General features: G+C 49.9%; 1 protein-coding gene across 13 annotated transcripts in view; it reads left to right on the top strand.

Annotated features, from left to right (window-relative positions):
- The window catches only part of DYSF (dysferlin), a 291,329-nt gene that overhangs the window by 183,053 nt on the left and 95,260 nt on the right, over positions 1–13,016 (top strand). For 10 of the 13 annotated variants that reach the window (XM_065597357.1, XM_065597354.1, XM_065597355.1 and 7 more), the window contains 5 exons: positions 504–685; positions 1,506–1,646; positions 3,291–3,320; positions 7,662–7,688; positions 9,542–9,583. In XM_065597357.1, the coding sequence (XP_065453429.1) occupies positions 504–685; positions 1,506–1,646; positions 3,291–3,320; positions 7,662–7,688; positions 9,542–9,583 (422 nt within the window). The remainder of the gene's footprint in view (positions 1–503; positions 686–1,505; positions 1,647–3,290; positions 3,321–7,661; positions 7,689–9,541; positions 9,584–13,016) is intronic. The other 3 variants (XM_065597358.1, XM_065597356.1, XM_065597361.1) reach the window with 1 other exon arrangement.

The raw sequence follows: 13,016 nt of genomic DNA, 5'->3' as shown, positions 1-13,016 counted from the left end.
GGAGCTAGATAATAGCATCCCCTAGCACTTTTCGTCCATAGATCTCAAAACGCCTTACTAAAGAAGGTGACCATCATTACAGATGAGGAAACTGAGGCATGGAGTGGTGACTTGCCCAGCTTCATGTGAGCAGCAGAGCTGGGTAGAGCCCAGGTCTCCTCATGCCCAGTTAGGTGCCCTACCTGCTGGGCTGTGGTGTGCTGCCTCAGGTTAGTTCTCAGTGCCTGTAAAGTACTTTCAGACCCTTGTATGAGAGGTGCTAATGCTACAATATATACAATAGATCTTTGGCCAGCAGCATTTTGACCATTGTGGAGCCAGGAGAGATGGGAGCAGCTAGGGCTTTCTAGAAGACTGTAATACTCAGTGGCTCATCACTCATTTTGCTGCACCTTGAACCTCGTATTGTCCTTTCCTCCTGTTCCCGTTTCCAGTATGGACAGACATAGCCCTGTCTCTACACTCCTGTGATTTCCCTAACTCCCCACCTCCCTTCGCTGCAGATCCATACGCCATCGTCTCCTTCCTCCACCAAAGCCAGAAGACGGTGGTGGTGAAGAACACCTTGAATCCCCTCTGGGACCAGACTCTCATCTTCTACGAGATTGAGATCTTTGGGGATCCCCAGAATGTTGCTGACATCCCCCCCAACATCGTTGTGGAGATTTACGACCACGACACCTATGTAAGCGTTGTCATGCATCGTGCACACCTATCCACAGGGCTGGATTAAGGCGTAGGCAAACTAGATGTGTGCCTTGGGCCCAGATTTTGGGGGGGGAGCCCTGATTTGGCCTGACCACCCCCGTCATAATGGAGGGGGGGCCGGGCCATGCCTGAGTGGTGCTGTGACCAGTATGCACTGGGTCACAACGCCACTCTCTCAAATTTGGCCTGGCTGTCCCTCCGTCATGATGGAGCCTGGGGCCATATGGGGAAGTAGGGCCCAGATGTGTGTATTTGACTAGGCCTGAGTGATGGGTTATTCTGTCTCTCTACAGCCACATGTGTGTCAGCCAGAGAGACTCATGCTCTCTGTAACGGTTCATTCAAAGCCTAAATGTCATGCACGTTCCCATGGTCATGGACTTTCTAGCTTGGGAGTCCCTGCAGACAGTTTAACAGTGTGGCCAACTCTTGTGATTTTATTGCACATTGCTGATAGTGGGTGATATTTTACTCCAAGTGCCAGCTCCTGGAGTCAGGTGCTTCTGGGTGAATTTCACCTTTGGTTTAAAAAATGTACATTTCTAGCCATGATAGTTACAGAGAGAAGCTTAAAAACATGCCCTCGAAAGGCTCCAAAGCCAGAAGGCATATTTAAAAGCCCCCAAATTTATGATTTTTAAAAATCTCATGATTGTTCCCCCCCCGACTCCTGATGTTGGAATGAAAGGGGCTAGCCGTAGAAAGTGAGACAGATGGGGGGTAGCCATCTAAGCCAAGAAGTTGTACTATAAGCGAGGCCTCCGCAACTGCCATGACAGCCAATGTGTTGCTTTCAGGGTGCGGACGAGTTTATGGGCCGCTGCATTTGCAAACCCAGCTTGGAGCGCTCCCCGAGACTGTCCTGGCACCCTGTCGCTAGGGGGAACAGAAAGGCAGGAGAGCTGCTCGCCGCTTTCGAACTGATTCAGAGAGAGAAGGTGAGGCATGGAAAGGACTGCCCCGGCTGGGTCCGAATTCCCCTGGAATTATGAGACCAGATCTCATTGGACTCTATGGGTGCTCAGCAGGGTCAAGCTTCTAGCGTGCAGGTGCTGGGAACCAATTTGGGCCAGTCTGCTGGCTAAAATAGCTCTCCAATTGCCTGCAACCAGCTTTAACAGCTGCAGGCTATTCCAAGGACGTGGGTCATCTCAGCGGTTCCTTTCCACAGTCTTGGCTGCCACGTTTAGGCGGGGCTGCTGCTGTCTAGCCCAGCAGCCACCTGAAGGGAGGCACTTCCTGCCGTTTGAGGCCTGCGGTTCCTTCATTCGGCGTTTGCGAAACCAGAGCATTGGCTGCCCCTACCTCAGTCTCTCAGACGCCTGAAGAACCCAGCTCCGCGTATGGAGGCGTTGCTCACGGCTCTAGAGTTAGGGCTGAGCTGGGATTCGGCTCCGTTGTGCTGCGTGGAGAACGCGGTGGACCCTCCCCACAGTTGCGGGGCTTATCCTGGGAGCCCGGAATGAGCTTCCGGAGGTTTCTATGTCTAGATGGGAAGAACGAGCAGGCTGAGCAGCAAGCGACCGAGTCGAGTGTCTGCCCTTTAACAAGCGGATGGGAAAGCGACCGGTCTTTGGCCCCAAACCAGTTGGGAGAGACTCTTCTTTGGCCCTGTACGTGCTTATCTTACCCCCCACCACGCACAGGCCGCCCCCTCACCGTCTTCACCTCCATGTGCTGTTCCACTCACCCAGGTTTGGCTGCTCCCCAGGATTGTCCCGGTGCCAGGGAGAGTGGGTGGGATGGAAGGCGAGGGAAGTGGCTGCTTCCCCAGGAAATGTTAAGGTCGCTCATTGAGTTCCCTCCTCCCTGCTGCTTCTCTCTCCCTCCCCGCTCCAGGATCTAAGCGGGGCATGCGGGAATCAGAACCGGGGTCTGCACTTGTGATGTCCTCATTACCAGCGGTGGGCTAAGGGACGTAGCTTGGGGCTGTGGGTGGGTACAGGGCATCCTCCACATAGGGTAGGCTCATGCGTGGCAGACAGTGGAAGAAGCCAGGAGGAGCTGTGCGGTAGGGAAAAACACCTTGGGGAACGAGACAGGCTGCCCAGTGCGTGGGCACCCCGAGCCAGCTGGCCAGTGAGAGCTATTGACCTTGGCAAGCGCCAAGGTAACATTTCTGGCCGGAAAGAACAGCCTGGGTGAGTGGCTGCCAGGAGAGGAAGGGGGGGATGGTTGTGTGGGGCCGATGGAGGATACTGAATCTGACACTCTCATTGGCCTTGCCGTGTGTTAACGTCTCCAGAGATAAGGCAGGTATCTGTGACGGCGCAGCCCATGCCAGACCACATAGGTGCATACGAGCCTATAAAGGCTTGATCTTAACAGATCTTTTGTCGCTCAGCCAGTAGAGACTCGTGCACTCTGATCTAGCCGTCCCAGGTTCAGTCCCCACAGACAATGACCCGCCCAGGGACGTGGCCTTACCATAGGTCCCCAGAGGCCTGGGAAGTCAGTTGGCTTTGCTGGGAGCCGGGCCTGGCTGTGAGGGTGTGAACGTTCTCGCAGATAACAGAGCAGGGGCTCTCTGGTGACTTGATGCAGGGATCATCCACTGACTGTTTGTGTTTTGCTCTCCACAGCCGGCTGTTCACCATCTCCCTGGCTTCGAGGTAACGCTCAAATCACAGTGACAACTCTGAGGGCCTGACACATCCCCTCAACAGCCAGATCCCCAAGCCCCAGCTCCTGCAAACTCCCATTAACGTCTGGGAGCTTTGCCCGAGTCACTGATTTCACCAACATTTCACTGCTGATGTTCCCTCTACCGTGGAGCTCAGCCCCCGGGGCTTGGAGCCCTGTGGCCCATCCCCAGAGCGGTAGTGTATGTCTCTGAGAGACGCCAGAGAGAGGTCGCCGCTCTCTGTCTGCCGGCTGCCTGCCTCTGTAGCCCGGACCCCACAGGTTCTAGCAATGGCTGGGTTTAACCCTTTCATCTCAACATGCCATGTTAACGGCGCCACGGCACTGCCCCCAGATCAAAGGGTTGTGGCGTCCCCATCAGCACAGCTGCCTTTCACTCCCTCCTTGGCCTGGCAGGCTCCATCTACCCTGCCTGCCCCCACTGGCATCTTCACCCACCCACCACCTTCTGTGCCCTTATACACTCCTGCTACACCTGCCCCTTCTCCCTCCATCCTCCTACCTGATCTCTTCCCCACTGCAGCCTCTCCTTTCTGCTCCACACACAGCCTTTCCTGACCTCCCCGCTCCCTTCCCACTCTCAGTGCCAGGGTACGCTTGACCTGGCTTCTCTCTTCCCCTCCATGGCAGCTGTGCTGGAGTGGAGGCCCCTGTGATGCTACCTGTGGGATGGAGAGGAAGGGGAAGCAAGTGGGGTCCCCCATCCCGGAGGGACAGTGCTGGCTGGGGTGTGGAAGCAGCTGGTTGGCAGGGAACAAGTTGGCAAGAGGGGGCTTGGGTTCGAGGAGGCCTGGTGAAGCTACATACAATGTTTTCATAGTCTGAGCATGGACAGCCAGGTTGCACCCCAAAAACAGATGCAGGATTAATGTGTCTCATGCCCCCGATGCTACACGGGAGAGCTGGCCAGAAAATGAAAAAATGCTTTTGGAAAAATTTGAAATTTCAAAGTTGGTTCCATTTCATGAGGTTCGAAAGAGAGCAATTTGTCATTTTTTTGACTTTCTTGGTAAATTTTCAAAATTTTAAATCTTCATTTATCTCCTTCCTATCCTTTTCCTTCTTGCCACTAAATGCAATTAAATACACGATGTCCAGGATTTTATTTTCCCCCTAAACTGTTAGTTCCACCCCCCCAAACTTCTCATTTTGCTACTCTAAAATTGTTAAAAACTTCTCCACTTTTTGTAAAGTTACAGAGCAGCAAAAGGAAAAAATTAAACTAATGCTGCCACCTGTAAAGCTTCAAAACTTCTCTAACTTTGGAAAGGTGGAGGAGTAGCAGAATGACAGCATTTCCTTTTTCCTTTGGCTATTTTGTAACTTTTCTAAAGTTGAGGAAGTTTTGAAAAAGTTACAGAGTGGAAAAAGAAAAGAGAAACAAATAAATATAAAAGCAAAAAATTAGGGCTGTCAAGTGATTAAAAAAACGAATTGCGATTAATTCCGTGATTAAAAAAATTAATCATGATTAATTGCATGATCATGCTGTAAAACAATAATAGAATACCATGTATTTAAATATTTTTGGATGTTTTCTACATTTTCAAATATACTGATTTCAATTTCAATTACAACACAGAATACAAAGTGTACAGTGCTCACTTTGTATTTATTTTTATTACTGTAAAAAAGAAACAAAAGAAATAGTATTTTTCAATTCACCTAATACAAGTGCTGTCGTGCAATCTCTTTATCATGAAAGTTGAACTTACAAATGTAGAATTATGTACAAAAAAATAACTGCACTCAAAAATAAAACAACATAAAACTTTAATCCACTCAGTCCTACTTCTTGTTCAGCAATCGCTCAGACAAGCCAGTTTTTTCACATTTGCAGGAGATAATGCTGCCCACTTCCTGTTTACAATCTCACCTGAAAGTGAGAACAGGTGTTCTCCTGGCACTCTTGTAGCCGGCGTCGCAAGATATTTCTGTGCCAGATGCGCTAAGGATTCATATGTCCCTTCATGCTTCAACCACCGTTCCAGGGGACATGCGTCCATGCTGATGATGGGTTCTGCTCAATAACAATCCAAAGCAGTGCAGACCGACACATGTTGGTTTTCATTATCTGAGTCAGATGCCACCAGCAGAAGGTTGATTTTCTTTTTTGATGGCTCAGGTTCTGTAGTTTCCGCATCAGAGTGTTGCTCTTTTAAGACTTCTGAAAGCATGCTCCACACCTCGTCCCTCTCAGATTTTGGATGGCACTTCAAATTCTTAAACCTTGGGTCAAGTGCTGTAGCTATTTTTAGAAATCTCACATTAGTACCTTCTTTGCATGTTGTCAAATCTGCAGTGAAAGTGTTCTTAAAATGAACCACATGTGCTGGGTCATCATCTGAGTCTGCTATGACAGAGCAGGGGACATACAATTCTCCCCCAAGACATTCAGTCACAAATTTAAGTAACACACGTTTTTTAATGAACATCATCATCATGGAAGCATGTCCTCCAGACTGGTGGCTGAAGCATGAAGGGGCATACGAATGTTTAGCATATCTGGCATGTAAGTACCTTGCAATGCTGGCTACAAAAGTGCCATGCGAACGCCTGTTCTCACTTTCAGGTTACATTGTAAATAAGAAGCGGGCAACATTATCTCCCGCAAATGTAAACAAACTTGCTTGTCTGAGCGATTGGCTGAACAAGAAGTAGGACTGAGTGGACTTCTAGGCTCTAAAGTTTTACATTGTTTTGTTTTTGAGTGCAGTTATGTAACAAAAAAATTCTACATTTGTAAATTACACTTTCACAATAGAGATTGCACTACAGTGCTTGTATGAGATGAATTGAAAAATACTGTGGCACCTTAGAGACTAACAAATTTATTAGAGCATAAGCTTTCGTGGACTACAGCCCACTTCTTCGGATGCATATAGCATCCGAAGAAGTGGGCTGTAGTCCACGAAAGCTTATGCTCTAATAAATTTGTTAGTCTCTAAGGTGCCACAAGTACTCCTGTTCTTTTTGCGGATACAGACTAACACGGCTGCTACTCTGAAACTTGAAAAATACTATTTCTTTTCTTTATCATTTTTACAGTGCAAATATTTGTAATAAAAATAATATAAAGTGAGCACTGCACACTTTATATTCTGCGTTGTAAAAGAAATCAATATATTTGAAAATGTAGAAAAACATCCAAAAATATGAAATAAATTTCAGTTGGTATTCTATTGTTTAACAGTGTGATTAATTGCGATTAATTTTTTTGAGTTAATTGTGTGAATTAACTGTGATTGACAGCCCTACAGAAACCCCTCAAACCCTAGATATTCATTTTATAGCGCTCAGAGGTGAAAAGAAATAAGGGGAAAAGTGGGAGAAAGGGACAAATAGAAAAGTTACATTTTTGAAATGCGGAGATTTTCATTTTTGAGGAGAAAATGAACTAGTTCAGGGAAATGAAAACTTTTCACAAAAGTTTTGAGTTGTGAAAAAAGGCAAGTTTTCACTGGACAAAGATTCAAATGACATTGGTTTTGATCAGCTCTATTATGAGCAGATGAAATATCAGCGAATGATAGCAGTGCTCTACATGTATGGGGTCACCTCTCTCTTCAGCTCTGAGACCCGTCCATGGCCTCCTTCCCCCTCTAGGAATCCCACAGCTGCATTGGCCCTGTGCAACAGGGCAGCTTGCTAAGCGCTGGGGCCTGGGGACTCCCTACCTAAAGGAAGAGAGGGACTGAGCTAGGGGCGAGAGAGCCACCCTGCCCCTGTTAGCCTCCCTTTGTGTACTCTATAGGAACTCCACAGTCTCTCTTCTGGCTCAGAGCACCCCCACCTCGGGCTGGTTTAATAACAGAAATGGTTCACGCAATCCTCAGCGTGCAAATCAAAGTCCCTAACACGAAGGGTCACGGTCAGTGCTGGTGCTTCTGCCACACACACAGCCCTAGCTCTGTCTGGATCCGCTCCACCCAAAGCAGCCAGTCCCAGCCTTTTCTGGCTGGAGCGCTACCCTTGACTTCCTCTCCCGGGCAGCCAGAGCCCGTGCTGTCCTGCTGCTCTTTATAAGGAAGCCCCGATCCGACCCAGGTGTGGCTCCTTTGTAATCAGGGTTGGCTGGCCCAGGCCCTCCAGCCCTTAAAATCAAGCCACCCTGTTACACATGCATTCCGCTAGGCAGCTTGCTGTATGAGCGACTGACTCTCAGATGCATCGTTGCCTGTATTGCCCTGAGCCATAGCATCAGCATTACTTTCATAAAGGGGCTTATTTCCAAACGACGGAAGGATGTTTCCTGCGGTGCAGAGCGTGCATAATGATATTTTAATGTCCTTTCTCTCTTCCTCCTCCAGAGCGAGCTGTCCGCCAGTCTGGATGAGGTGAGCTTACCGCGTCTGCAAAGCTGTTTGTCTCTTCCCAGTATATGTAGTCATGATTTTATAGCAATTCTGCCCAGCGCGGGCAAGTGATCGTTTTGATGGGTGAGCCCAATGGAGATATCCCATCTCCTAGAACTGGAAGGGACCTTGAAAGGTCATCAAGTCCAGCCCCCTGCCTTCACTAGCAGGACCAAGTACTGATTTTGCCCCAGATCCCCAAGTGGCCCCCTCAAGGATTGAACTCACAACCCTGGGTTTAGCAGGCCAATGCTCAAACCACTGAGCTATTCCTCCCCACCCCTAATGAATAGCATTAGCTTCTTACTTCTCTTAGGCACCAGTGGAAGGATAGGGACGTGGATTTCGTGCCTGATCTGGGAGTTTCTAACAGCAAGGCAAGGAGGGTGAAATTCACTCCGTTGCAGAGGACTGGCATGACGTCTCTGCACCCTTAAGGATTAAGTGGGTCCTAAGTGATGCCTGGGCTTTGTGCTGGGCACCTGCCCTGGGGTGAATTCGGTCCTTAGTGAGGTGCTGATGGGTGTGAGGGGTTTGGGAAGTTGCAAGATGGTGGTAGCCGGAGAGCAGTTCAAGCTGTGACGTTTAGATCGACAATCCCCAAGATGTGGAGTGTTTGGGTCCGTTGGGCTGCCTTAGACTCGCTGCAGTGATCAAAGGCCAGACACACGGTTTGGTCCCAAATCGGAACTGTCCCGAAACGTGAGCGTCCCTGGGTCTGGTGATTTGGTTCTGGCCCGTTATAGAGCTAGGGAGCTAACTGCAGAGTTCAGGCCTGGGCCAGGACTTTCCCCAAAGTGTGGGTGATCTTTAGATCGGTTTGGGCCCATCGCTAGTGGCAAGAGGAGTTAGAGTTAGATGTGCCTCAATTCACAGACCTGGTCCTGTCGCTTAGTCAATCAAGGTTCCTGCTCTTGGATCCCTAGGTCCTGGGTTCGCTTTCTGTAGCTGACCCTCCTGGTTACCCCACACTAGGGTGGGTTGTATTTTCATGCATAGTCAGTTACAATGCAAGCATGTGCAATTCTGCTGGGCTGAACAGCTGCACCTGCTTGCACCAGGGATGAAACAGCACAGTCCACATCATTACTTTTGGTTCCCTTTTTCAACAGCCTCAGCTGACAGGCCAAAGAGCCGAGTGGGGCGTGGAGATTCCCTTTTCCCCCTTTCCTCCCGTCCCCCAAGGGTAGGTTGGGGCACTGTTTGGAAACAGAACTTCCATCTTGTGGAAAGTTTTAAGTTTTCATCCCAAATCCAGGACAAAACCCCCAAACAGCTGGAATAGAAATTCCACAAGGTTCTGTTTTGGAAGCACTGGTGGGCAGCTGGTCACCTGGGGAGCTGGCCACCGAGGGAGCCAGCCAACCAGGGAAACTGGTAGCCCAGGGAGCTGGAGACCTGGCTGCTCAGGGAGCCCAGGAACCAGGCAGCCTGCCCACTGGGCAGGTAGTCTGGGAGCTGGGAAGTTGGCCACCTTGGGAGCCTGGCAGCTGATCAGGAGGGCTGCAGGAGAAGTGAGAAGCCCAAGGAACCGGGTAGCTGGCAGGCCAGGCTTCCATCGAAAATTTCAACAGTCGACCCATTGTTGCAAAATGTTTCACTTCTGTCTAATCAGCATTTTCCAATGGAAGAGTTTTGACCAGCTTCATTTTCAATCCAGCTGTTTTCCCAAGCGCCAAATACCCCTGGGCTCGGTGCTTCCTCTCTGGAGGAGAGGGACGTACCTTCGTGCTTTGCAGGTGCTGAACTGAACTCTGCCAGGGAAATGTAACCATCTCTTTGCTTTTTCTCCCCCTTCCTCCCCCATGGCCATTTCTGGGATTGGCGCGCCACAGCTGGGCACACCTGCCTTCTTCTACGAAGGGCTCCTGCAATGGGTACCATTCAGTCTCCAACCCTTGACCCTCCCATTCCTCTCTGCACGTGGCTGGGGACTAAGCAAAGTCCCAACAGAGCTTCCCAGTGTGGAAACCAGCTCCTTCCCCACTGGAGAGACTGTCTGGCCTGCCCAGACCAGCCAGCCGAGCCGCCGTGTGAAACCCCCAATGGCAGCACTCATGTCTGTGCTGAATTCTCCACGGCCCTTCCTCTGGGGAGTTTTCTCGCCCACGTGGCCGGTGTCAATGGCCACCCAGTGGCTATGGGAGAGCCAGGCCCATGGTGTTAATGATGGAGCTGAACCACAACGCTGGAGCCAAACGGGTGCAACCTGGCACTGTGCCATTGGAGTTGTGGGTCAGATCACCAGCAACGGCAAATCAGAGTTACTCCAGCAAAGTCAATGGGCCAGATTCCCACCCGGTGTAAATTGGTGTAGCTCCACTGGAGTCACTGGGGCCAGATCCCTACCGGGTGTAAATTGGTGTAGCTCCATTGGTGTCAATGGGCCAGACGCCCCGGCGGTGTAACTTGATTACAGCCCCACTGGAGTTGGTGGGCCAGACGCCCTGGTGGTGTAACTTGGTTATAGCCCCACTGGAACTGGTGGGCCAGACGCCCCGGCGGTGTAACTTGATTATAGCCCCACTGGAACTGGTGGGCCAGATGCCCCGGCGGTGTAACTTGGTTACAGCTGCAGTGAAATAACCTGGGCCAATTGTGTGCCACGGGAGAGTTGACGGGAAGGAAGTAAATTGCCTTGTCTCTGTCGGGCCCGATCTGCATCTGCTTCCCAAGACGTCTCCTCCCGCATAGGGTTTTGCTGCATGTTCCAATGGAAACGTCAAGTCCCTGCAATCTCCTGCATTAAAACAGCGCCAGCCTGTCAGCAAACCCTGCCTCGATGCTTTTCACACCTGTTTCTTCCGATGGATGGAACAGGGGAAGCTCTGTTTGGTGACTGCTTGTGCCCTGCCCACGGCTCTGTAACCCCTTTCACCGCATCCCCACCCATGACCTGCTCACTCATCTTTTCTCTCCACCTGCTCCTGACAGAGGTTAAAGGTCAAAGGGCTTGTAGCTTCAGCAGATGGAGCACCCCTGCAAACAGTGCTGGACGGGAAAACTGTTCTCACCAGATGGGATTGTTGGATTTTTAGGGATTTGGCTAGCACCAGTCACCTACTGACATTTCAGGCACAGCTCTGCCACACTCCGGCGCTACCACTTTGCCAGTGGGCTTAGCCAGTTATTCTTTAATTCATGGTTTTGTTTCCTCTCCCCTCATTTTGCTGTCAGATTTTGAGTCCAAAATCTGAAAACTCAATAAACTCACCCAGTTTGCCTGGTTCCAGGTAACTGGCTTGCTTTCGGGCTCCTCAGCTCTACTTTCGGATAAGCAGGCAACCCTTTCCTCTTAGTTTTACTCTTCTAGGGTCTTTCGATTATTTTTCCTTCTGTTGTGAGGCTGGCCCTGGCACAATCTTCCACTTATGGCTTCTTCTCTCCTCTCAGGTTCAGGGCGGGAGAGTCTGTATTGGATGCGAGGCATCCGGACTCCTGGGTTCCATTCCCAGCTCTGTCATTCAGCCTGGACAAGTCGCTAATGATCAGAATTTCAGAGGAGCTGTAGTTCCTGTTGAGTTAAATGGGAGCTGCACATGCTCAGTTCCTCTGACAGTCAAGCCACTAACTATTCGGTTGCTAAGGTTTACCCGTACAACTGGAATCTCATTCCAGAGCTGTCTCAAAGTGGGGGACGACTAATACATAATGGGGGAAGGGTCTGACTCAGCAGAGCATTTCTAGATATGCTTAGCTCCAAGCAGGTGCTTTAGGCCATCCCGGTTCAGCAAAGCATGCGAGTATATCTTTAAATCCAATTGAAATCGATGCAACCTAAGCACCTGCTTAAAATTAAGCATGTGCTTAGCTAAACAGGGATGGACTTAAGCATGTGCTTAACGTTAAGCATGTACTTAGGTGAATTGGGGTGCATGTTACCGTGCTGCCCCTTAGTGACTGTTCCAACGAGGATAAGAGCCCTACTACTAGTGACAGCTAACGAAGATTCTCTGGAAATGGTGGAGGCCAGACTGCCAGGTACTGAAGTTCCTGGGTTCTATCCCCACTGATGACTATGGGTACATTACACCTTCTGCATGTGTAGAATGCTCATGGTGAAACCTTGGGACCCTAAAGTCGGGCACCTAAATAAGTGCCTTGATTTCCAGAGGAGCTGAGCACCCACCGGCTCCCATTCAAAAGTTGAGGGTGCTCCGTACTTCTCAGGACCAGACCTTGATCTTTGCCCGTGAAATGATTGCGTGTCTCCGGGTTGTAAGCCTGGGCTACTGTGTGTGTGCAGTGTGACTGGGCAAGCCCAAGACACTCAGGGACGGGGTGGGTGGGGAGATATTTAGTATCTGCCCTGTGTTGAAAGCCAGATGCTCCCACCATCCTGCCTGCCCCAGAACGGAATGAGCAAAGTCTTCCGCGAACCAGCTGCTTTGATTTGGCAGCCACCAGCAGTTGCGAATGAAAATCATAGCTCAGTGTACAATCTATCCAATATGCCAACAAGAAAAATGTCTATGTAGTGCTTTTAAATGTATAAATATAAATCTGACCCAATCCTATACTTGAAATATATATATCCGCTTAATTTAATGCAATAACACTGAAGCCTGGAAAGAATGACGGCCTTCTAAATTAGTTCCAACTGCCCTCGGTTGAGGGGCGCGTTTTTAGAGATTTTGCTTTCATTCCCATTTTTGGTGACTCTGAACTCAGAGACCAAGGTCAGGAGGAAGCAGAACTCCACCCATGAAGGTAAAGGTGGACAGCTGGTCTGCAGAGAGCAGCCTTGAAACTAGAGCTCTCCTCCCCGGACCTCTCTGCGAGAGGAACTTTAACCTCTCACCTGTCCCCTTGATATATTGTCATCATGAAGCAGCATCTCTCTGTGTGTCTTTTACACTAACTGTTTTACCTGTGTATTGCCTTGTGACCTTCAGCGTGTCAGCCACCAGGTGATACTGCCAATTGCTCTATTTGATATGGCTGCTCCGCCAATCCCCCTTCTGGATGAGAACCGTTGACCCACCACCCACTCAATCCACCACCCACTGCAGCTCCAGTGGATCCCTGAGTCTTCATTTCTTCTCCTAGACTATTGGGCAGCATTGCTGGCATAGAATGACTGCCGTTGTCTCCTGCAGAAGTGACTGCATTTCAGTGATGGGCAAGCGATCCCTTTAAAGACCTAGGGAATGAAACCAACATGTAACAGAAAGTTATTGTTTGCTCCAGACGCTGGGGCAGGCGGAAAGAAGTGGTTTGCACGTGCCATTTCTCCCCATCAGCCCTTCTCTCTGACTAGGAGCTAGCGGACTCTGAAATCTGTGGTGGGCGCCGGGGGGAAGGGCAGCG

Source organism: Chrysemys picta, chromosome 5 (assembly GCF_011386835.1).
Source record: "Chrysemys picta bellii isolate R12L10 chromosome 5, ASM1138683v2, whole genome shotgun sequence".
NCBI classification, from domain to species: domain Eukaryota; kingdom Metazoa; phylum Chordata; order Testudines; family Emydidae; genus Chrysemys; species Chrysemys picta.
The sequence above is the reverse complement of the archived record's forward strand: the minus strand, read 5'-3'. Positions and strand labels throughout refer to the sequence as shown.